General features: G+C 46.2%; 1 protein-coding gene across 3 annotated transcripts in view; it reads left to right on the top strand.

Moving 5' to 3' along the window:
• The window catches only part of LOC115482025 (ATP-dependent RNA helicase DDX42-like), a 164611-nt gene that overhangs the window by 123940 nt on the left and 14898 nt on the right, over positions 1–25773 (top strand). For all 3 annotated transcript variants that reach the window (XM_030221569.1, XM_030221567.1, XM_030221568.1), the window contains exon 15: positions 21756–21982. In XM_030221569.1, coding sequence (XP_030077429.1) covers positions 21756–21982 — 227 coding nt within the window. The remainder of the gene's footprint in view (positions 1–21755; positions 21983–25773) is intronic.

Here is a 25773-nt window from a genome sequence, read left to right as displayed (position 1 = left end):
TCTGGTCTCTGCTTCTTCTACCCTGCGGCCTATGTCTGCTATTTCCCCACGCAGTTCGGCTCCCAGAGTCTCTAATTTCGTCCATACCGCTTTTATATCGGTACGGATCTCTTGCAGCCACTGTCTGAGCTCCGGGAAGCCTCCTTCCGCCACGTCCTGTGTTTGGAACAAGTCTCCTCCTGACTACTCCGCGAGGATCTCCTGCGTGCTGGGGGTTTCTTCCTCCATGGCCGCCATTTGATTTTGGGATCCGCTGCTAGTGTACGCGTATTGAGAGAGATTTATCGGTTCTACGCGTCTCTGCATCCCCTCTCCCGTTTCCGCTGCTGTTCGTCGGCTATTATTTCTCTCTTAGCCAAGTTTAAGCTTGTTAGTTCGGGGGAAATCACTTTTTTCACCGTGGGACCATCGGAGCTCGGGTCTTAAGCGGCCATCGTCTCCGCTGACATCACTTCCCTCCCCCCATTCTGCTTAACTTCAAGATAAGCAGTGGCTTCTCCCCAGTTCCACCAACAGTTTGAGGTTTTTTCCAGAAGTTTGTCTGAACTATTTTTAAACATTTATTGCTTTTATCACTTGCTCTGGCATTAAGCTTCAGAGACTAACTATATATTCAATGAAAAAAAAATATTTTCTCTTATTTGTTTTTTTTTATTTTTTTTTTTTTATATTTCAAGAAGTCTTTATTGAATGTTAAATTCAACACAAAAAGCAACACAGCCTTCCATCCTAACAAAATGTTTTCAATAAGAATAAAATAATACAGTTCCTTTCTGCATTATACATGGTACTATCATTTTGCATACAACAATATTGAACAGTTGAACTTCAACATTTTTAAAGTTTTAGAGGTATTAATTCCCCTTGCCTCCCCCCCTCCCATCCCTCCCCCCACCCCCTGCATGAGTATGGCTCAATGTTCTCCTGTCCACAGGATCTAGATATCCTTCTCCTTCCATTATGGATATTGTTCCAAGAAGGTACCCCAAACAGCTTGCCATTGATTCAGCTTGCGTTTTCGTTCTGCTAGTAACCTTTCCATTTCACAAACATATTTTAACTTTGAAATCCATCTCTCAATGGAGGGTACACCCTTCTGCTTCCAATAAGCAGCCAAGACCTGTCTAGCTACTCCGGTCGCCAGTCTCACCAGAATCTGTTGGCTATGTGTTAACCCTCCTACTTTAACAGAGAACAGAAAAATTTCTGGAGTCCACCTAAAGGTATTTCCTACCCATCTCTGCAGTCTACCATGTACTGTTTTCCAATACGCTTTAATTTTGCCACATGTCCACCACATATGTCCCATTGTTCCTTTTTGACCACATCCTCTCCAACACATTCCTGAGCCTGCTGGATATATTCTTTGGAGGCGTGCCGGAGTGAGGTACCAGCGGAACAATACTTTTATTGCATTCTCTTTTAACGGTACATGTACCGACACGCCTCCTGCCCCCTTTTCAATCCTTTCTCAGTCCTTTTCCCCCAGGGCCATTCCCAGCTCGCTATTCCAGCTCTTTCTATGGAGGCAGTATCGAGGAACCTGTGCACTAATGCATTTATATAATCGGCTGATCAATCCACCAGAGGACTCAGTCCCCTCACAGATATCCTCCAGACTAGACCTTTCCCGTTTTATGACCTCTCTCACTGCCTTTGTTTTGAGAAAGTGGGTCAGCTGGAGGTATGCGTATGTGTCTTCCTCCAATTCTGGATATTGTGATTGCAAACTTTGGAATGAGAGTATTTGCTCTGCTTCAAACATTTGGCCCCACTTCCTTAGACCTATGGCATACCATTGAGTAAATATCCCCTGTGTAGTTCCAGGCATAAAAAGTGGATTATATGCTATTGGAGATAAACTAGTGAGAATGCATTTCTTCTGAGGGAAGAGACTATCCCAATAGTAGAGGGTTACCCCAATGGAAGGACATTCACCCACCCCAATACCCTAAAAGGTTTAGGGGTCCACATTAACGCTCCCAGAGGTGTATGCCCCAAAGAGTATTGCTCCAGTTGGACCCATTGCCTGTCTGGGTATTCTTGGTACCACTCAATCGCTACTTTCCCTTGGGCCGCCCTATAGTACCACATGAGGTTAGGGACCCCCAGCCCCCCCTTTCGTTTATCTTGATATAGTAAAGTACGCGATAAGCGTGGTCGCTTTCCTGCCCAGACGAACCGCATTATTTTATCCTGCAGCGTTGTTAAATATCGTCTGGGCATTAATACAGGCAGCGCTTGAAAGAGGTAGAGCAAACGAGGCAACACGTTCATTTTAACTATTGCTACCCGTCCAAACCATGAAAACACCATGTCCCCCCAGCGTTCTAGGTCTGCCACAATGTCCCGGCCTAGTCTTTTGTAATTAGCTTGAAAAAGTTCCGATGTTTCAGAGGTCAAATTAACCCCCAGGTATCGTATATACTTAGAAGCCCACCGAAATGGAAAAGAAGTCTTTAAAGATTCCAAGTCCAGAGCCGGCAGTGTAATGTTAAGGGCTTCCGATTTGTTCATATTGACCTTAAACCCAGACACCGCTGAATATTCTTCAATAGTGCGCAGAAGGTTAGGAAACGATGTCAGTGGTCGTGTAATGAACAGCAAAACGTCGTCCGCAAACAGCGCCAACTTGTGTGCCCTGCCTTCTATGGCCAACCCAAAAATACCCGGTTCTGACCGTATCCGAGATGCAAGAGGCTCCATTACCATTGCGAATAATAAGGGAGACAAAGGGCAGCCCTGCCGAGTTCCTCTGTGAAGAGCAAATAGCCCCGAATTGCCCCCATTGACTCTCACACATGCCCTTGGAGATTCATAAAATGCTTGTATCCAGCCTCTGAACCGATTCCCAAACCCTAACACCTCTAGTGTCTTATACATAAATGGCCAATGTACCCTATCAAAAGCCTTTTCGGCATCTAAACTGAGAAGACACAATGGCCGCTGGCTTCGCTTAGCCAAATAGATAAGGTCTAATACTCTTCTAATATTATCCATAGCCTTACGGTGCGCAACAAAGCCCACCTGATCAGGGTGAATTAGTACTGGAAGCACCGGGGCCAACCTATTGGCCAAAACTTTGGCCAAAATTTTGACATCAGAGTTCAATACTGAAATAGGCCTGTAGGAGCCACATTCAGAGTGGTCTTTGTCCGGCTTAGGCAAGACCGCTATCCATGCCTCTTTCATAGATTGAGGCAATATCTCCCCCCTTCCTACCAGATTGAATAAGTCTGCTAATAGTGGTGCCAATTCTTTAGCAAACATCTTGTAGAATTCATTTGGGAGCCCATCCAAACCTGGGGACTTACAAGATGGAAAGCCATGAATAGCTTCCTGTATTTCTAAGGGTGTAACAGGACTGTCTAGTTGGGCCTGCTGTTGGAAAGTCAATGGTGAGAGGTCACTGTCCGCCAGGTACTCCTCCACAGAGTCCTCGGCAGGGTGTATCTCCTGATCATACAAAGCTTGGTAAAAATCCCTAAAATGTTTACGAATTTCCTCTGAGGTACGTATCAGGCCTCCCTCCCCATCGCGTATCTGTGTGATTGTACGATCTACCTTCTGCCTTCGTAGCTTTATGGCCAGAAGGCGACCAGCCTTATTTGTGTGTTCATAGGACCCCAACCGCTGTCTATTGTGCAAGTGGCTCAGCTGTTCCGAGTAAATGGAATCCAGCAACATTCTCTGATCTTTCAATTCTTGTAAGATCTGTCGGGAACCATTTGCTTTGTGTTGTGCCTCCAGATTGTGTATACGGCCCATACACCCCCTAATCTGAGCTTTGCACATTCTAGATCTCTTACTAGCTAATTTCAAAAAATATCCCCTAGTGACAGCTTTCATAGCGTCCCATACCACATTGAGATCAGGCCCAGATTCCTTATTAAACTCCAAGTATTCGTGTAATACCGCTCTGTACCCCTCTGCCACCTCCCCTTCCTGTAACAAACTGGTATTAAGTGTCCATCTCTTATCCTTATATTCTACCTTTATTTTCGGAAGTACCACCCAGACTGGAGCATGATCAGATAGAGTTTTACTGCCTATTGCTGCTGTAGGGCCCCACTCCACTAGAGTTGTGTCTAAGAAAATGTAGTCAATACGTGAATACGTTCCATGTGGTGATGAATAGAATGTATAGTCCCTATCCTTCATGTGTGTCAGTCTCCAAATGTCCAGAGTGCCCAGGGAGTATGTGAAAGAACCCAACGCCTGTGAATCTTTAATACCCTCTAACTTATGTTGCCCTGAACGATCGAGACTAGGGTTCATCACTGTGTTGAAATCCCCCCCCCACAATCAATGTGCCCCTAGTAAATGCTGCCAATGCCAGTTTCAGCTTCGCAAAAAACTCCACCTGTCCAACATTTGGGGCATATATTGATGCCAAAGTTAGGTCCACCTGGTCTATTTTGATATGTAAAAATATATATCTCCCCCCCGGATCTTTTTTTACCTCTAGAACCTGTATTGCCAGGGATGAATGCATCAGTATTGCAACCCCCCCTGCCCTTGAGCCCTCGGAGGATGCACAGTGGACTACTGGAAACACCGGATGAGTGAGAAGTCTCTCATGCTTTCGTCTTAAATGTGTTTCTTGCAGGAGGACTATATGGGGACTATGGTGTTGTAGCTCCTTAAATAGTTTCTGTCTCTTCTGTGGCATATTCAGACCTTTAACATTATAGGATAGTATCTTTAGGTCTGTGGTCATGTCTTAATCATACAGTTATAAACATAGCATTCTAACCTTACAGGCTTAGCTGCATACACTTTCCATATGGACTCCCTTCCTTTCAAGCCATTCCCTCCGCCCACCCCCCTCCCACCTCCCTTTGTTCTCCCCCCCCCCCCTGCCCACATTATATCTCCCCTTCCCCTAATTTGTTACACCACCCAGAGACTAAATCCTCCAAGTGGGATTAGAAAGAAATGACCCACCTCCCGGTTAAGTCCCCCGCCCGCCCCTCCCCCCATGGTGTCCTAAGCAGCTCTAAATCTTCGCTTACATTTAGAGTTCCTGCACAAATCATACTTTCTTACACCTCCTACCCCAAACCTTCAAACATGTCCCTAGTAGACAATACACATACTTTCTTAAGTCATGTCCTTACAGTCCGTGGACTCGCTAGACCAGTCCGGTGAAATAAGGACCAGTCCCTTGCACTATTCCTAGTGCAGCACAGATATTTCGTTACCAGATCGTATCTCGAATGCCCCTTCAGCGCTTAGAGGCTGCGCGCTTAGTGGGTTCTGGCACTCTCTTCCATTTTTGCAGCTTGGCTCTGGTTACTGGTGCTACTGTCCCAGGTGGTATCTGCTGCGTCACCAGTCCCCCTTTGAATAACGCTTCCCATGCTTCTGCCAGATTTAACACTCTGCACTTTATGCCCTGTAGTTCAAAATTCAAAGAGAAGGGGAATCCCCATCTATACTGCCTTTGATTTTTAATCAATATGTCCAGGGCGGGTTTCATCAGCCGTCTCTGCTGGAGAGTGTACTGAGAAAGATCCTGATAAACAGAAACCTTAGCCCCTCCATATTCCATGTCTTTTGAGTTCCTTGCTCGGGCCAATATTCTTTCTTTAGCTTCATATTTCTGGAAGCGAACTATTATGTCTCTGGTTTGCTGTGCTTTCCGTGGGCCCAAGGCGCGATGCGCCCGTTCTAATTCTTCCGGTGCCGCACCGGCTTCAGCTCCCATCAGCATACTGCATATGGATTGGATAATCCGGGGCACATCTTCAGTCTCGCCTCCTTCAGGTATTCCACGAAAGCGTAAATTATTCCTGCGGCCTCTGTTTTCTAAGTCATCCAATTTATATTCGAGGTCTGCATTGTGTGTTTCTAGCCCCTGAATCAGTTCTGCATGCCTGTTCAGATGTTCCGCGTGCTCGTCCAGCTTAACCTCGGCCTCCTCCACCCTGCCCCCCAGCTCCTTCAGTTCTGAGCTCAAGGTATCCATCCGCTCCAATATCTCATCTTTTGAGTTCTTAATCTCATGTTGTATATTAGACAAACAATTGCGGAGCTCGCCGGAGATACCTTTTTTTGATGGTGGAGAGCGGGTTTCTGCCATAGATAGGGCCGAATCTGAATCAGATGGTGAGGCCCGTTCAGGAGATTCATGGCGGTGTGCACCTTTTCCACCCACGCTTTTCTCCCGCTTTTCAAGGTCCTTTTTACGGGTGGAAGCCGCTTTGCTCATGACGATTTCGCTGCTTGGGGTGCAGGAGTCACTGAACTCCCCTTTTTTTTGATTCGGAGCTGCTTAAGATCGCTTTTGATCGCTGCAAACGGACTTTGGGAGACAGAGCAACGTGGCTAAGCGACCATCTCGGACGATGACGTCACTTCCTCCGTCCTCTTATTTGTTTTAAATGTGCTACTGTGTAACTTCATGGAGGTTTCCCCTAATCTTTATACTTTTTGAAAGAATAAGCAATCGATTTCTATTTTCCCATTTCACTCCTCATATCTCTCCTCAGTTGCCTCTCCTCCAAGCTGAAGAGCCCTAGCCTCTTTAGCCTTCCTTCATATGAGAGTCATTCCATCCCCTTAATCATCTTGATCACACTTCTTTGTACCTTTTCCAGTTCCATTACATCTTTTTTGAGATGCTGCGACCAGAACTGCACACAATACTCGCCAAGGAGCAGTACAGAGGTATTATGGTATTCTCTGTCTTTATTTTCTATTCCTTTGCTAATAATGCCTAACATTCACATTTTTTATTTTGGCTGCCGCTGCACACTGAGTAGTAGATTTCATTTTTTTTTTGTTACATTTGTACCCCACGCTTTCCCACTCAAGGCAGGCTCAATGTGGCTTACATTGGGCAATGGAAGGGTTAAGCGACTTGCCCAGAGTCACAAGGAGCTGCCTGTGCCTGAAGTGGGAATCGAACTCAGTTCCTCAGTTCCCCAGGACCAAAGTCCACCACCCTAACCACTAGGCCACTCCTCCTCCTCCTCCTTTCATGTATTGTCCACAGTGACACTTAAATCCTTTTCCTTGAAGATGACTCCTAACATCATGTTGCTATAATTTGCGTTATTCTTCCCAATATGCATCACTTTGCATTTATTCACATTAAACTTCATGTTCCATTTGGATGCTTAGTCTTCCAGCCTTCTAAGGTGGTCCTTCAGTTTCACACAGTTTGCATGTGGTTTATTAACTTTGAATAGCTTTGTGCCATCTGCAAATTTAATCACCTCACTCATCTCTCCCATTTCCAAATCATTTATAAATATGTAAAAAGCATCTGAGAGGAGGAAGGGGAGGTGGATCTATTAATATGATTGATAATACTTCAGGGTATGAGACCGGGGAGCTCTTAGTTAAGGGGCTGGTTCTTGTTCATACTGGATTTTCTTGGTATGTTTTGTAATAGTCATTAATATATGTAGTTGAACCCGATCAATCTGTGAGGGTGGGGTGGGGTAGGGCAGGGAGAAAACTGTTAAAACTTGGATAATAGCATTATTGTCTTGTTCATATTCAGTTTCATTAGACAGTGGTGTTTGCCACTTTTGCATTTTATGCCTATTGTATGTTTAATTCTGCTGTTACCAATAAAATTGTTGAAGCATAAATATGTAAAAAGCTGCAGAGTTGCAGTTCCAAGCTCTTCTAGGGCAAGAGTGTGCTCAGTCATGGGATTGCATGCAAATGTTAAAGTCAATAGCAGCAACTTTAGATGTGGTTCCATTGGCAAGGATCTACATGAGTCCTCTTCAGCATTCTCTCCTGAGTCAGTGACCTCCTATATCTGAAAATTAAGTCCATTGCCTTCCATGGACTTCTCAGGCAAAATCCAGCATGAAGTGGCAAGGAGTTTTTAAGAATCCAGTCTTTTCATCTAGGGAGCACATTGACTGCATCGGATGGCTCAAGGTAAATGGACCTCCAGTAAAGGATCTTGGTCTATCAATCACTTCAAACTGAGAGCTGTTCATAGAGCATTAGCTTCATTTTTCCCTCCTCTTTAGGTGAAACCAGTATGAGTCTTTTCCAACAATGCAATGACAGTGTCTTTTATCGACTATTAGGAGGGACAGAGAGTGCCCCTCTAGTCTTGGAAGCTTGTCTTCTCTTCTCTTGGGCAGAGAAAATCTGACAATGCTGTCAGTGGCATACGTTGCATGGATTTTGAATTTTCAAGCAGATTTCCTGAACAGACACTCACTAGATCCAGGGGAGTGAGAGCTCTTCAGAGAGGCTGCCTCTCTTATCATTGCTATGTGGGGGTCTTGAAATTCTAGATCCTTTGGCCACAAGATGCAGTTCCAAGGTGCCCAGATTTACTTTCCCAAAAAGAGCATGGTTCAGAGGGACTATATTCTTTATTTCAGTTTTGATCACAGAGCACCCTTCTCTGTTTTCTCCATGGCTGGTGGCTCCAGATTGTCCAGAGCTAATTAGTCTCCAGGTGGACCACTGTTACGTCTTCCTTTTGCAAAGGTTTTCTATTTTGGTCCAATTCAGATGGAGGACCCGTCTTCCTTTGGTCTTATTGCCTGGCTGTTGAAAGATCAAGGCTAAGAAGGAATGGATATGTTGTGGAAGTTATTACTACCTTGCTTCGGGCTACAAAGCCCTCTATATCTGTGGGAAATGTCTGGAGAGTGTGAGTGTTCCTTTTCAGTCTTCGGGGGCTTACATTATTACTTTCCTTCAGGAGGATTTAAGAAAGGTCTTTCACTGAGTTTCTTGAAGGTTGAAATGGCTGCTATTGCTTGGTTTAGCGGACATCTGCAAAACTCTCTTAGCAGCACATCCTGATGGACTATGATTTTTGAGAGAAGTTAACTGACTGAATCCTCCAGTTAAAGCTGTTTTTTCCAGAATGGAACCTCTTTGTCTTTAAACTGTTGGCAGATAGCACCTTTTGATCTTCCGAAGAGGGCAACCCTTAAGGATTTGACCTTGAGCACTGTTTTTATTAACTGTTTCCTTTGCCAGAAGAGTATTGGAGATCCAAGCTCTGTCATGTAGGGATCCTGGTCTTCATTTTATGGAGGGCGGGGATCTCTGTTCACATTGTTTTATCCTTTCTTCCAAAGGTGGGCTCTCCGTTTCATTTAAGTTGTTATTTCTTCCCTTCAGTGAAAAGATTGCAAAGATGAGTTTAATATCTCAGAAGTTTTGAATGTTCATTTGGTCATAGTGAGGTATTTGGAGGTAATCAATGATTTTTGGAGATCTAATGGGCTCCTTATTTTGCTGGTTCCAAGAAGGGCAAGCCTGCCTCAGCTACTATAGCTCACTGATTAAAAGAAATGATTTTCAGGCAAGCAGCAGTTTTATGTTTTGAAAGCTCATTCCACAGGAGGAGTTGGTGCTCCTTGGGCAGAGTTGCGGGTTGTCTCCCCAGCAGAAGTTTACAGATTGGCAAACATGATTGAAATATTCTACAAATGTGTAAATCGACTGACTGGATATTTTGGCCAAAGAGGACTACTCTTTTGGAGCCTTTGTTCTTTGAGCAGGGGATTCTGGTCCCCTCCCAACATGAGTACTGCTTTGATACATCCTGCAATTTCTGGACTGGTGTGTTGGGGACACTAAGGAAGGAGAAATTACTTCTTACCTGCTAATTTTCTTTCCTTTAGTCCGAACAAACTTGTCTGGTTACCCGTCCTTCTGTATTATCTGTTTGATGAACCTGCTTTAGCTATTTTGGTCTTCTCTGAGGGCAAGCAGTCTATTTTTCTCACAACTGGGTGACGCTGATCCACGTCGCCCGGTCTGGCATTTTTGCCAAACAGAAAAAGTACAGCTATGTGGAGCGCAAGCTGCACCCCACTGTGCGAGTGCGATCCCTCCCGTTGCGTGAAGTTGGGCTCAGTTCTTTTCTTTCTGCGTGAGGAGAAGGTGCACTTTTTTAACCCCTCCTCAGTCACCCAATTCAAAAGAGCTTTCCATGCCTTTCAGCAATTTTTTTCCTCAATTTTTATTGTGGTTTTCTTATTTTCTTCCTTTAAACCTGTCCTTTATTTTCTTAGTTGTTTTTTGCCCGGGTTTAAGTTTCCTTTCTTTTTTCGTCATAGGGTCATTTTTTAGGCCTTTACTCCGTTTGGGTTCTTTCCTTCTTTTCTCTGTGCCTTGCCCCTTTTTAGGCACCATCAAGTTGTTTAATTTGGCTGACAAGATTTTTCTGTCCATGTCCACGAAGTCTCCCAGTGGCTTCAAGTGCTGTACTTGGTGCAATCTGACGATCTCAGGAAAGGACACTCATTCTTTGTGTCTGCAGTGTCTTGGGCCTGACCATAGCCCTGCTAATGTGTTCTCCGTCTTCCAATGAAGAAGAGGACCCAGGTTTCCCGAGACACTCAATGAGAGAAGGCTTTTGGAGCTAAGTCCGGTTCCTCGATCAAGGTCGGAGGTGTCGCTGTTGATGTCAAGCATCGTACCAGCATAGGGAGCAGCGAGGCATCGAGTGGGTCTCCACCTGTCTTGAGGCCTCCTGCTGTGCAGGCTCCCTGGGACCGTCCATCGTCAGACCTAACCCTGAGGCAATGTGAGACTTCAACATCGTTCTCGTTAAAACTGAGGAGCCTGGGTGACGTGCTTTGGGCGAAGGCCAAGAAGCATCGTCATCAGTCACCCTCGACACATGGTGCCGGAAGCTCCGGGGCATCAAAGGCTTTGGTGCCATGAGTACCGCTCGGAGGTGCCAATGCAACTGTCTCCAAGCAGACAAGATCCTGCTTCCATGTCTACCCCCGTGGTTCTGCAACCTGCGTCTCAACTTGCACCCTAGCCTGTCCTGATGTCTGCCCTCGATGAGCGCATCCGGGCCTTGCGCCCTGAGCTGCTGGATGGCCTTATGCAGCGATGTACATCTGTATTGGGGTGCTTGCATCTGTCATATCTCCCGCTGCGGCCCCTCCTGGCCGTCATCCTGCGTTGCGGCCTGCAACGCAGGTGCCATCAATGGAGGAAGCTTCACTGAGATGGGAGCTGGTAAAGGATATGGTTCCTCTGCATCGCGGCAGATTCGATCTCGGACATCCCATAGGGAGATACTGTCCAACACTGAGGAAGAGTGCTCTTGGGAGTGGGAGGAAGATTTTCCTCGTATGAGTCTTACGAGATCCCCTCTGAACCCTCTTCACCACCTGAAAGGAGACTGTTTCTGCTGGAGAGCCTTTAATTCCCCTCTTTTGTCAAGGAAATGGTTGATGCTATTCCATTTCCTTTAGAGATGGAGGATGAACCCAGGGCTAAGATGCTCGAGGTACTGGACTATACATCTCCTCCTAAGGAGGCTGTGACTGCACCTGTCCATGAAGTACTCAAGGAAGTCCTCATCAGGAACTGGGCATCCCCTCTGTTGGCCCTGTCGTGCCCAAGAAGATTGACACCCAGTATCGGATCCACAGTGATCCTGGATTTGTAAGGCCTCAGTTGCCTCACGATTCCTTGGTGGTGGAATCCACTCTCAAAAGGGCCAGGAGTACTAAGGACTATGCCTTTGTGCCCCCAGGCAGCGAGGCTAGAACCCTGGATTCTTTTGGGAGGAAGTTGTACCAGGCTTCAATGCTGATCTCCCGTATACAATCTTACCAGCTCTTTACGAGCGTTTACTTGTTGAACTCAGTGAGACAGCTTTCAGTCTTTTCTCCAGTTGGTCGAGCAGCAGAAGGCTTGTTGAAAGTTCTTGGCTAGGGGCACTTGCAACACTTTGATATGGCATCCAGGATCTCTGCTCAGTGTATAGCAAATGCAGACTCTCATGGCTGCGAGTTTCTTACTTGGAACATTCTGTTCAGCAGGGGCTGGCAGATGCCCCTTGTCAGGGTGGGTAACCTTTTTGGAGATAAGTTTATTTGTTACATTTATATCCCACATTTTTCCACCTATTTGTAAGCTCAATGTGGCTTACATAGTACCGGAGAGGTGTTACAGACTCCGGTGTAAACAAATACAAAGTGATGTTGTGGTAAGATAAAGCTCATATGGCACAGCCTCACTAGGAAATCGTACAACGGAAGAGTTGTGTTATGTCCATTAAGTTCCTTAGTTTTGTTGTGTTGCAGAGATCAGGCATTTATGTTGGATCGGTAGGGTATGCCTTTTTAAACAGGTTCGTTTTTAGTGTTTTCCGGAAGTTTAGGTGGTCATTCATAGTTTTGAAGGCTTTTGGTAATGCGTTCCACAGTTGTGTGCTTATGTAGTTTGAAGAGGTTGCTGACCAAATCAGGAAACACACTGATACCGTCTTTTCTCTCTCCCACCTGGCACCATCTGCATCCATCTCTTCATCTAGGAGAGTTTTTGGCAAGCCACAGAGTGGTCCGTACTACTATTCTAGGTGTAGGAACACTCCTTCGGCTTGTCAGCCTACTCAGCCTCAGTGTACTTGTTTCCGTCGACAGCGTACACCTAAGGCCCCTGCTGCTCCCCAGTCAAAGGAAGGCATGAAGTTTTGACTGGCTCCAGCAGAGCATAGCTTCAGTAAAAATGTCCGTCCCGGTTGACTTTCTGATCAGGGGGAGGCTAAAAATTTTTCACCAAAGGTGGCCTCTTATAACTTCCTTCCAGTGGTTTCTTCAAATAGTCTGTCTATACGCCCTCAATTGGCTTTCCAGACCTCCAGATTGCCCACTGAGAGCTCACTCTTTCAGCTCTGAGCACAGGCAAGTACTTGCAGAGGAACTCTCCACCCTTCTGAAGGTTCATGCGGTCAAACCCGTTCCATCAGGGAAAGAAGGGCAGGGATTCTATATCAGGTACTTCCTTGTCCAGATGAAGACGGGTGGGGGGGGATGCATTCCATCCTAGACCTAAGGGCCCTGAATAAGTTTCTAGCCTGAGAAAAGTTCAGGATGGTTTCCCTGGGCACCCTTCTACCCATGATTCAGAAAAACAATTGGTTATGCTCTCTGTACGTAAAGGACACATATACTCACGTCCCGATAATTCCAGCCGGGAAAACAGCATTTTCAATACCACGTGTTGCCTTTTGACTTCGCGTCGGCTCCAGGGTCTTCAACAAATGTCTAGCAGTATTTCCATCATTGCTACATATCGCGACGATTGGCTAGTGAAGATTACGTTGGAGGATGGTGCTCGGGAGTCCATGCGGATGACTATTTGGGTGCTAGAGCTACTAGGTTTATTTTAAACTACCCCAAGTCCCATTTGCACCCTGTCCAGCGATTGGAGTTCATAGGAGCCCTCTCAAGAAAGAGGGTTTGAGCCTACCTCCTGGAGATGAGAGCGAACAATCTTGTTTCTCTGGTGTTCAAGGTTTGGGTCTCTCCTCAAGTCACTGCTCAGCAGATGTTGAGATGGGCCACATGGCTTCCACAGTGTACGTTAACACCCGTGACACATGTTCACATGAGATCAGCTCAATGGACCCTGGCTTCTCGATGCTATCATCCACGTGAAGTCTGCAAGATGTCATTCAAGTGTCCACAGAGCTTATTTGCTCTTTTCAGTGGTGGACAGTTCGATCCAATTTGATTCCCATTTCAAATTCCTTAGCCACAAAAAATACAGACCACGGATGCATCTCTCCTGGGTTGGGGAGCTCTTGCAGATGGGCTTTACACTCAAGGAGCTTGGTCCCCCCCCAGGAAACAAACATTCAGGTCAACCTCCTGGAACTCCAAGCAAATCTGGAGCACTCTAAAGTATTCTTATGTAAACAAACAATCAGGTTGCAGTATATTACATCAACAAGCAGAGGGACACCAGATCATGCTGTCTGTGTCAGGAGGCCATCCGGATGTGGCATTGGGCTCGCCACCACGCCATGTTCCTTTGAGATACTTACTGGCGTGCACAATCAACACCCTGGCCGACAGGCTGAGCAGGATAATGCAACCACACAAGTGATCTCTCCATATGGGCATGGTCTACAAGATCTTCCGAGAGTGGGGCACTCCGTCGGTGAACCATTTTGCCACTCAGCTGCGAGGTCTCTCAGTTCTGTTCCAGGCTTCAGGCCCACAGCAGACTAGCATCAGATGCCTTCCTCCTCATTTGGGTTACAGGGATTCTGTATGCATATCCTCCCATGCTTCTAGTGGGAAAAACTTTATTGAAGCTCAAGCAAGACCGAGGAACTGTGATTCTGATCGCAGTTCCCTCTTCTTCTGGAATAATCCTCAGAGGAACCGTGGAGATTGGAGTGTCTTCTGGTCCTCATCACACAGAACAAGGGATCACTTCTGCATCCAACCTGCAGTCTCTGGCTCTCATAGCTTAGATGTTGAGAGCTTAGAATTTGCTTCCTTGGGTCTTTCAGAGGGTGTATTCCGAGTCTTGCTGGGTTCCATGGAAGATTCCACTAAGAGGTGTTACTCTTTTTTTAAATGGAGGAAGTTTGCCTTCTGGTATGAGAGCAAGGCCTTAGATCCCCTTACTTGTCCTATACGTATCCTGCTTGAATACCTTCTGCACTTATCAGAGTCTGGTCTTCAGACCAATTTCGTAAGGGTTCACCTTAGTGCAATTAGTGCTTAACATCGGTGTGTAAAAGGTAAGCCCATCTAGGGACAACCTCTAGTTGTTTGCTTTTGTCAAAGCCCTCTGTAAAACCTCCACCAGTGTCATAGGATCTCAACATCGTTCTCACCCAGCTCTGATGAAAGCTCCTTTTGAGCCACTGAATTCCTGCCATCTGAAGTACTTGATCTGGAAGGTCATTTTCTTGGTGGCTGTTACTTTAGCTCTTAGTGTCAATGAGATTCAGGCCTTAGTGGTGAATGCACCTTATACTAAGTTTCACTACAACAGAGTAGTCCTCCACAATCACACCCTACGTTCCTGTCAGTGGTGTCGGAGTTCCATCTGAACCAGTCAATTGTCTTGTCAACATTCTTTCCCCGACCTCATGCCTATCCTGACAAAAGCAGCTTGCACACCCTGGATTGCAAGAGAGCATTGGCCTACTACATGGAGTGGAGAAGGCCCCACAGACGGTCCGCCCAGCCTTTTGGGTTTTTTTTGATCCCGACAGGGGTCGCCATTGGGAAATGCACCATTTCAGTGTGGCTGGCAGATTGCATTTTCTTGACATGCCCAGGCTGTGCTGGCCTTGGAGAGTCATGTCACAGCTCATAATGTCAGAGCCGTGGCTGCTTCGGTAGTCCACTTGAGGTCAGTCTTCATTGAAGAAATTTGCAATGCTGCGATGTGGTCTTCAGTCCACACATTCACATCACACTACTGCATGGAGCAGGCAGTACTGTGATGTGAATGTGTGGACTGAAGACCCCACATACCCGACGCGACAGTTTGGGCAGTCAGTGTTGCAGAATATGTTTAGGGTTTAGAATCCAGCTCCACCCTCCTAGGCCCATTTTATTCAGTTTCATGCTGCGCTCTCACTCAGTTTGTATATAGTTATAGGTGAATCTGTGTTATGTCCTTGCCATTGTGAGGCCCAATTAACCAATGTTTGTTGTTTTGGGTGAGCCTGGATGCTAGGGATTCCTCACTTGTGAGAATATTGAAGCCTGCTTGTCCTTGGAGAAAGCGAAGATACTTACCTATAGCAGGTATTCTCCAAACACAGCAGGCTTTATATTCTCACATTCCACCCACCTCCCCTTGGAGTTGTCTCCTTGGTCATTTTATTTTTTTCTTTATTATTAAACTGAGGAGGCCGTGTTTGTGCAACGGGCATGAAGGCACTCGCACGGCGGGGCACAGCTCGCGCTCCATAAAGCTCTACTGTTTTTACTTTGGAAAAAATGCCGGAGTGGGCGACATGGATTGACGTCACCCACTCTGAGAATATGAAGCCTGCTATCCTCGGAGAATACCAGCTAAAGGTAAGTATCTTTGCTTTCTCTGTTGAGACTTGCAAGCTGTCTTTAGTTTGCTGCTATAGTTGAATTTAGGTTGGATGTTCATTGTCTGGAGTGGTCTGTTGGGACTAAAGGAAAGAATATTAGCAGGTAAGAACTAATGTCTCCTTTTATTACAAAGATTCCTTTTTATAGCAGAATCACAAATTCCTTAAAGGAAAGCATGGTCTTACAATTGCACTTCTCAGGTTGGGGAATTAACTCTGCTTTCATGCTCTCGGCACACTTGAGCTGAGTAAGTGTAGGGTCAAAGTTGAGCTTTATTGTTCATTAGATAAGTATATATTCCATAGCATTCCACACATCTGTCCAGAGACTTGTGGATTATGTTTCTCTACCAACAGGTGGCGATAGAGAGAACTTCAGAGGTTTGCTATATGTGGTCATGTGCAGCCATCTCAACCTCAGTATTCTCTCTATCTAGCAGATGCAGGGTCATAACTGTGCAGCTCTGGATTGATCTGGCTCCTGGAGTTCCCTTCGGGCCCGGTTGAGGTCCCTGTATGGGAATCTTTGGTACACACCTTGTGGTGCCAGGTCCCTCCCATCCTCCCCCCCTTTGCCTTCTGTAGGCTGAGTGGACTGGGGAGTTGAGCCAACCAGCAGCTTCTCTCCTGCCTCTTTATTAAAAAAAAAAAAAAAAATTGCCTGAGGTAAGATTTTTTATTTAATTAAATCTATCGTAGGACTCCTGGGCAGGGGTGGCAGTTCGGCATATAGGGACAGCTTTTTGTTATTGGACGGCTCTGTTGTGATGTTGGCTCCCTCAGAAGTCGCGAAGCACTGCTCCTGGTGTGGGAGCCGGCGACCTGTGTCCGGGGAGTGTGAAGTGTGTGTGCAGAAGTCCGCGACGGAGAAGCAGCTCGCCCCGTATTTCCTTATGTTGGGTGACGTCTGAGTCAATTCAGGGAATATTTTGGCGGGAACCTCGGGTCCCTCATTGCAGCGCGTGTTCATGGGCACCATATTCTCTCTTCCCCTGCATTGGGGCCCACAAGTGGCGCCAGGTCAGCCGCCCACGGATCTCCCTGCAGAGTGGAAGGATTTCTCAGGAGAAACATTCTACTGGTTCTTCAGGGTCTGCAAATGATCCTTTTTCTCCAGAATTTGTGCTTCTGATTCACAAAGCCTTCATCTTAAAGCGGTCCGAGGGGTCTCTAGCTTCCATGCCTTCCCAGTCCGGGCCTTCTCCTCCTTCCTCGCAATCTCTCATGCCTAAGCACCCCAGAGTGGAATTTCGGGAGCTGGAGGGTGCTTCAGATGGCGAAGAAATGCTTTTTCCTGAAGGATCTCCCTCAGGGACCATGGATTTTGTGGAGGAGGTTGATCTTCCCCCAAGGAAGGGGATGACCCTACTGCAGCATGGCCATTCTGCAGGGAGGAGCTTCCCAATTTTATTGTCCAGGCGCTGGAAATTTCTTCACTGGAAGCTTCTTCTGTCCCTACTCCTCCTTCATCAATCATGTCGGGTACTAAATGTCCAGCCATGAGGCTATGAAAATCCTTTTTTCAGCTCAATGGGACACGCCGGACAGTGGTCTCAAGGTGGTGCGAGCCACGGGTTGCCGATATTCACTTCTGGCAACGGACTTGGAAGCCCTCAAACTCCCCACAGTTGATTCTTTGATCACTGCAATCACCAAAAAGACCACTCTGCCAGTAGAGGGAGTTACGGCGCTTAAGGGACCGTAAGCTGGAGTCGTCTCTTAAGCTATCCTTTGAGGTGGGGGCTCTTAGCCTTCAAGCTTTGGTGTGCGTATCCTGTGCGGCTCGGGTATGCCTGTCGTGAGTACAGAAGGCTGCCTCAATGGAGGAACTGGTTAGCTTTTTGCCAGCACTTGATTTCGGGCTCGCTTATTTGGCGGATCTTCTTTATTACCTTTTGCGGGTCTCTGTTAAAGGGGTCTCCCTTGCAGTCACGGCACCCCGTTGGGTATAGCTGCGACATTTGGCGGCGGACGTTGCTTCCAAATCTCGTCTGGCGAGTGCCTTTCTGGAGTAGACTTCTGTTTGGCGAGGATCTGGAAAAGATTGTTAGAGTACTGGGGGACTCCAAAGGGCAACATCTCCTGGAAGATATGCCTAGGTCTTTAAGGGCAGGAATGGACCGCGCTCGGTTCAGAGAGTCTAGGCGTTATCAGCCTGGCCGTGTTGGTGCTTTCTAGAAGCCTCGTTTTACACCAAAACCTCATCTTTTTCGCGGAGATCGCCGTACCACGACCTCAGGTCCTAGAGCACAACCAGCAGCCAGAGCTTCCCATTGATGGGGCCTGGTCCATCCCCTTTCAATCATTGGGGGACGTCTGTCTCTTTTCCTGGGGGAATGGATCAGGGTAACTTCCGACGAACGGGTCTTGGAGTTATCTGAGACTGTTTCAAGCTAGAGTTAGCTCACCCTTTGGCAGATGTCTTTCTCGAGTCTTCTTGCCAAGTGCCCAGCCAAAGCAAGGGCGGTTCACCAGACCCTGGAAAGCTTGCTGCGTCTCGGAACGGTCTGTCCGGTATCACTGTCAGAAATAGGTCAAGGACATTACTCCATTTACATTGTAGTACCCAAAATTGTAGGCTCTTTCCAGCCCAGCCAGTCCTGGACCTCAAGTGCATAAACAGGGCATTGTGAATTCGCAATTTTCGCATGGAAACCTTGCATTCCCGTGATTGTAGCGGTGCAACTAGGGGAGTTTTTGACAACTCTTGATCTCAAAGAAGCATATCTTCACATTCCTATTTGGCATTCTCATCAGCGCTTTCTCGATTTCGCGGTTCTCAGTCACCATTTTCAATTCCAAGCCATGCCCTTCAGGCTCTCTTACTGCACCTCGGATCTTTTCTAAGGTCTTGATGGTTGCAGTGGCCTTCCTTCAGAAGGAAGGGATTCAAGTGCACCCCTATTTAGACTATTGGCTCATTCGAGCGTCGTCTTATGAGGAGTGCTTGCAAGCAACGGACCGGGTGGTCAACCTCCTTCAGTCGCTGGGCTGGGTCATCAATTTTCCCAAATATCTGCAACCTTCGCAATCCCTGGATTATCTGGGCATCTTGTTCAACACCTGGGCAGAGATGGTGTCCCTCCCGTCTGCCCGCAGTCTTTGGCTGCAGAACCAGTTACGCAGTTTGCTGCAGGCCTCGGCATCGAGGGCCTGGGATTACATGCAGGTGTTTGGTTCAGTGGCTTCCACCTTGGATGTGGTCGTGTGGGCCAAGAGTCACATGCGACCACTCCAGTGGCACCTGCTCAGCCGGTGGTCTCTCCTCTCAGAGGACTACACAACCCGTGGTCCCCCCCCTCCCCCCCATCTCCAGGCAGAGATGAGCTGATGGCTGGTTCAGGAGAACTTCAGGGTCGTCCTGCTGGCCTCTCCGGAATGGGTGGTTGTAGCAACGGATGCATCCCTGTCCGGTTTGGGGGCCCACTGCCTCAATCAGACAGCCCAAGGGATTTGGTCCCCAGTGGAATCGACATGGTTCATCAACTATCTGGAGCTATCTGCTTAGCTCTGCAGGAGTTCCAGTTCCTGTTGCAGGACTGCCCTGTGAGTGTTCTTTCAGACAATGCAACAGCAGTGGCCTGTGTGAACAGACCAGGGTCACCAGGAGTGAGACAGAGCCGCATTTGTCCCTCCTTTCAGTGGCCCATATTGCGGGTTCACAAAATGTCCAAGCGGACTTCCTCAACCAACACAAACTGGATCCTGGGGAATGGGAACTCTCTCCCCTAGCCTTTGAGCAGATAACGTCACGTTGGGGGTGTCCGGTAATGGATTTGATGGCAACTCGAAACAGTGCCAAAGTTCCCAGCTTTTTCAGCAGGGGCAGGGAGTTGGTTCAGACAGGATCGATGCCCTTCTCCAACTTTGGCCCCCGGGGCTCCTCTGTGTCTTCCCACCATGGCCCATGGTGGGGAGAGTGATAGGTTGCATAGCCAGCCATCCGGGCCGGGTGATTCTGGTTGCCCCAGATTGGCTCCATCGTCCTTGGTATGTGTCTCTAGTCCATCTGCTGTTCGATCACCCCCTCAGACTCACCGCGTCGGACTGCCTTCTGTTTCAGGGTCCGGACGTAATGGATGCTACCTTCCCCTTTAGTCTTATGGCCTGGCCCTTGAAAGGAAGCAGTTGAGAAGGAAAGGATATCCAGACCCTGTCATCACCATCATGCTCCAGGCATGGAAGCGATCCACGTCAGCGACTTACGTGAGGCCATGGCGCATGTTTGAGGCTTGGTGCTGTGGGTCTAGGCTTTTGGCAGCTTCTGCTTCGGTCTCTGTGATCCTAGACTTTCTTCATGAGGGGCTGGAAAAGTCTCTCTCGCTGAGCTCGTTAAAGGTTCAGATGGCAGCTTTAGCTTGCTTCAGGGCATTTCCATTACAGCACATCCAGATGTGGTGCGTTTTCTGAAAGGAGTGAACCACCTACAGCCACCACGGTCACCGGTGGTCCTGTGCTGGAGTCTGAACCTCGTTCTCAAAGCCATGTAATGGCCGCCCTTAGAACCTTTGGCGAAGTTGACTTTTTAAAGGATCTCACCTTGAAGGCGGTTTTCCTAGTTACTATTGCTTCGGCTAGGAGGATATCGGAGTTACAAGCGCTCTCTTGTAGAGACCCTTTTCTCCAATTTACAGAAGTAGGGGTGTCCATTTGAACGGTTCCTTGTTTATTGCCCAAGGTAATTTCGCGTTTTCATCTCAGACACTCTCTCATGTTGCCGGCATTTTAGGATGCTTTTTCATTGTCTGGACTTAAGACGCATCCTCCAGTATCTGGAAGTGACAAACGATTTCCGGTGTTTGGATCATCTTTTTGTGCTTTTTGCAAACCAAAAGAAAGGGAATATGGCCTCGAAAGCCACAGTGGCCCGTTGGCTCCGGGAGGCAATAGTTACAGAGTATGTGTCCATGGGGAGGTCGCCTCCCTTGCAGGTCTGGGCCCATTCTACTAGAGCACAAGCATCTTCTCGTGCGGTGTCGCGTTCGGTGTCTTTGGAGGACATTTGCATGGGCGTCATTCCATACTTTTACCATGCATTATAGAATAGATGTGGTGGTAAGGCAGGACACGATTTTCAGTGCGTTGATTCTCACAGCAAGGTTGGGGTTGTCTCGCCCTACTTGAAGACTGCTTTGGTACAACCCACAAGTCTCTGGATTGATCTGTGGGACGCTATGGAAGAAAAAATTAGTTCTCACCTGATTATTTTCTTTCCATTAGTCCCAACAGATCAATCCACAGGCCCGTCCTTAGTTGCTTTAGTTGTTGTTGTTTTGATTAGATTTTAGGATCGGTACTGCAGAGGCTCCTTTGTTTGGTTTATTTAAAAATGACAAAGCAAAAAACAAAACGACATTTGAAGTCGTTGGTGAATATCCCCGTTTTGATGTTCTCCCGTGGCAGCGTTTAAGATCTTTCCTGATGTTTTTCTGAAGAGTCAGGAGAGTTTTTTGTGTTTCTTTGGATTTCTTCTTCCACTGCTTTGGTATTGTTCATACTGAGGTTGAGATGGCTGCACATGACCACATTTAGCAAACCTCTGAAGTTTTCTCTATCTCTACCTGCTGGTAGAGAGACATAACCCACAAGTCTCTGGATTAATCTGTCGGGACTAATGGAAAGAAAATTTATCAGATGAGAACTAATTTTTCCTTAGTAAGTGGACGATCCCCAGTGGGACAATTAAAAAAAAAATGTTATCTCTTAGAGAAGATTCCTTCTCAAACAACCCTTGGATGACACTAGATGTAGCAAAATTTCACATGTCCACCTGCTGAGGCCCAAGTAAGCTTTTCTGGTGACATTTGGCTTATTCAAGAAGGGTTTCTTCTGCTTTGTTGATTCCCTTGGAAAGACTGTCTTGGGGTAAATGGGAAGTCAGAAAAGGGAAATAGTAATACTGATGCAGGTTACTGCGTGTTAATTACAGCTCGTGGTTTGGATATTCCTTCTATCAAGACTGTGATCAATTATGACGTAGCTCGTGACATAGACACTCATACTCACAGAATTGGTCGTACTGGCAGAGCTGGGGAGAAGGGTATCGCCTACACCATCCTGACTCCAAAAGATGTCAACTTTGCTGGGGACCTGGTCAGAAATCTTGAAGGTGCCAACCAGTATGTTTCCAAAGAGCTTATGGACCTAGCGATGCAGGTATGAAGATTGGAGGTGGGGAAAAAGCACCGTTGCATTGATTCTGCATAAAATCATTCCAGCTTATGACTAACCTTGCATTTTCCTTTCTGTGTGTGTTTTTTTCTGAAATAGTCACAAGTCCCCTGCATTGGACTGTGCCAAAAGTAATGTGTGTGTGTGTTCTGAAATAGTCACAAATAATATGCCAAAAATAATGTTAAAAAGATTTAAGGCTCTGACAAAATAATTGTAGGTCTGTTGTCTCTCCTAGTTATAAAATGGACCCCTCTTTTAGGATGAGGAAAAAGTTCTACAGAATATTTCATGCAAGCAAAAATAAGGTGTGCAGAAAACTTAGTAGGATGTTAGCATTATACTTAACATTTTGCAAAAGTGCAAACAGGTTTTTTTGTGTGTGTGAAATTTCTCTTTCACAATAATTCAAGAATTAAAGCTTGGCTCTAAAAATGTATTATTTTCAAAATTGTATGGGCAAATTGTCCTGCAGCCTTTTTTACATGCCATTACCTTTTTTTTTTCTCCTCCATATTTTTGACCTAAGTTTAAATCTGGTCGTAAGTCTAAAGTGAAACTCTCTTTGAGAAAATAGAATCCCTAAGGGAGGGTGCTGCCACAGTAAAACATGAGGTGCATGCGAGATGAGAACAAATATGAGGCAGGTTGGTATGACAAGTAAATTTTGTTGAGATGAATGTAAGGTCCTCGATAAGGAATAAGGAAACAATTAAGAAACTATGGCAAGCCCAGATGAAGAATTTGAAAAGCGAGGAAAATAACATTATATTGAATTTGATAAATAATTGGAAGCTAGTGCTCATTCTTGAGAAGAATAACACTATGAAATTTAGAGACACCATTAATTTCACCACAGTATTCTGAACCAAATTGAGGTGATAAAGTTGGTACTGGGGAACTCCTAATATGAACAACTTGGAAAGCTAAAGGTGGACAAAGCCATGGGGCCGGACGGGATCCACCCCAGAATACTGAGGGAGCTCAGAGAGGTTCTGGCGGGTCCTCTTAAAGATTTGTTTAATAAATCCTTGGAGACAGGAGAGGTTCCGAGGGATTGGAGAATGGCGGAGGTGGTCCCTCTTCACAAAAGTGGGGATAGGGAAGAAGCTGGAAACTACAGGCCGGTAAGCCTCACTTCGGTTATTGGAAAAGTAATGGAAGCCATGCTGAAGGAAAGGATAGTGAATTTCCTGGAAGCCAATAAGTTGCAAGATCCGAGACAACATGGTTTCACCAAAGGGAAGTCGTGCCAAACGAATCTCATTGAATTCTTTGACTGGGTGACGGGAGAATTAAATCAAGGACGTGCTATGGACGTCATCTACTTAGATTTCAGCAAGGCTTTTGACACGGTTCCCCACAGGAGGCTCTTGAATAAACTAGAAGGGCTGAAGATAGGACCCGAAGTGGTGAACTGGATTAGGAACTGGTTGACGGGCAGACGCCAGAGGGTGGTAGTGAATGGAGTTCACTCGGAGGAGGGAAAGGTGAGTAGTGGAGTGCCTCAGGGATCGGTGCTGGGGCCCATTCTGTTCAATATATTTGTGAGTGACATTGCCGAAGGGTTACAAGGTAAAGTTTGCCTTTTTGCGGATGACACCAAGATTTCCAACAGAGTGGACACCCCAGAGGGAGTGGAAAACATGAAAAAAGATCTGAAGAAGCTGGAAAAATGGTCTAACGTTTGGCAATTAAAATTCAATGCGAAGAAATGCAAAGTGATGCACTTAGGGAGTAGAAATCCAAGGGAGGCGTATGTGTTAGGTGGGGAGAGCCTGATAGTCACGGACGGGGAGAGGGATCTTGGGGTGATAGTATCTGAGGACCTAAAGGCTATGAAACAGTGCGACAAGGCGGTGGCCGTAGCGAGAAGGTTGCTAGGCTGTATAGAGAGAGGTGTGACCAGCAGAAAAAAGGAGGTTTTAATGCCCCTGTATAAGACGTTGGTGAGGCCCCACCTGGAGTATTGTGTTCAGTTTTGGAGGCCATACCTTGCGAAGGATGTTAAAAAAATGGAAGCGGTACAAAGAAAAGCTACGAGGATGGTATGGGAGTTGCGTTCCAAGACGTATGAAGAGAGACTTGCTGACCTGAACATGTATACTCTGGAGGAAAGGAGGAACAGGGGTGATATGATACAGACGTTCAAATATTTGAAAGGTATTAATCCGCAAACGAATCTTTTCCGGAGAGGGGAAGGCGGTAGAACGAGAGGACATGAAATGAGATTGAAGGGGGGCAGACTCAGGAAAGATGTCAGGAAGTATTTCTTCACGGAGAGGGTGGTGAACGCTTGGAATGCCCTCCCGCGGGAGGTGGTGGAGATGAAAACGGTAACGGAATTCAAGCATGCGTGGGACAGGCATAAAGGAATCCTGTGCAGAAGGAATGGATCCACAGAAGCTTAGCTGAAATTGGGTGGCGGGGGGAAGAGGGGTTGGTGGTTGAGAGGCTAGGATGGGGGAGGGCAGACTTATACGGGGTCTGTGCCGGAGCCGGTGATGGGAGGCGGGACTGGTGGTTGGGAGGCGGGAAATACTGCTGCACAGACTTATATGGTCTGTGCCCTGAAAAAGACAGGTACAAATCAAGGTAAGGTATACACATGAGTTTATCGTGGGCAGACTAGATGGACCGTGCAGGTCTTTTTCTGCCGTCATCTACTATGTTACTATGTAAAACAGAATTACAATAATTAGTTTGTGATAAAATCAAGAAATAAATCAGAAGGCAGAGATGGTATAAAAAAAAAAGACATGCTAAAATAATCTGTGTCAAGAGGGGGGAAGGGCTTCTTAACTAGTAAATAAATGTGATTAGAAAAACGTTTAACCTTTACTATAGTTACTTCAAGAAGCCGAGCATCATCATTAAGTAACATTTTAGTATCTTGAATTTTTGGAAGAGTCAATAGATGAAGTGAACCTGGGAGTGAAAAATGCTTAGCGACAGTTTTAGATGGATTTGGTTTCAATTTATTTGGGGCAATTCAATCAGCAGTTTTGGAGAGTTTAGATGAGATCCCATCAATTATCTGATCATAGTGATCCTCAAGGGGAAATAATAATTGGATGTCTTCTGCATAGACAAAAAATGTAATGCCTAAGGTTTCCATTAAAAGGGCTAATGGAGACAAGAAAATGTTGAAGAGAATAGGCCCATGCACCTTGGGGCAATCCACATTTTATGTCATAATGATTTGCACCAACAGATTTGAAAAAAATCTATCTTGTAAGTAGGAGCAGATAACAGTGTACCAACAATACCTAGATTTTCCAAATGCTGAAGAAGGATGGTATGATAGAGTTCAAATGGAGCACTAGGATCAAGTGCGAGAGAGGGGACTTATCTACCTCCATCTAGAGTTTTGTGGATGATGTCAGTAAGGGCAAACACAGCATGTTCTGTAGAGAAATACTGTTGGAAGCCTATCTGACGAGGATGCTACTCATTCGATTTTTCTAGAAATGTTGAGCAACAATCCTTTTCAGTGAGTTTGGATATAATGGAAAGCTGAGAGATTGGATGACAGTTTTATAGATTAGATGTATCAGCTTGTGTATCCTTCAGATGTGGATAAATTATAGCCCATTTCCATTTCCCAGATTGACAACTTACCATAATCGCAGAGTGAAGATTGAAAATGTATTAGTCACTGTTGTGCTTTAAGAAATAATTTGATATAGGATCAGTAGGAGCTGTTGAAGAATTAGAGGAGGAAACCAGTTTATAAATCTCTTAAAGAGAACCAAAAGAGATCATGGATTCTTGCA

The sequence above is a fragment of the Microcaecilia unicolor genome, chromosome 12 (genome assembly GCF_901765095.1).
Source record: "Microcaecilia unicolor chromosome 12, aMicUni1.1, whole genome shotgun sequence".
Classification (NCBI taxonomy): domain Eukaryota; kingdom Metazoa; phylum Chordata; class Amphibia; order Gymnophiona; family Siphonopidae; genus Microcaecilia; species Microcaecilia unicolor.
Note: the sequence above shows the minus strand (reverse complement) of the source record. Positions and strands in the feature narration are given on the sequence as shown.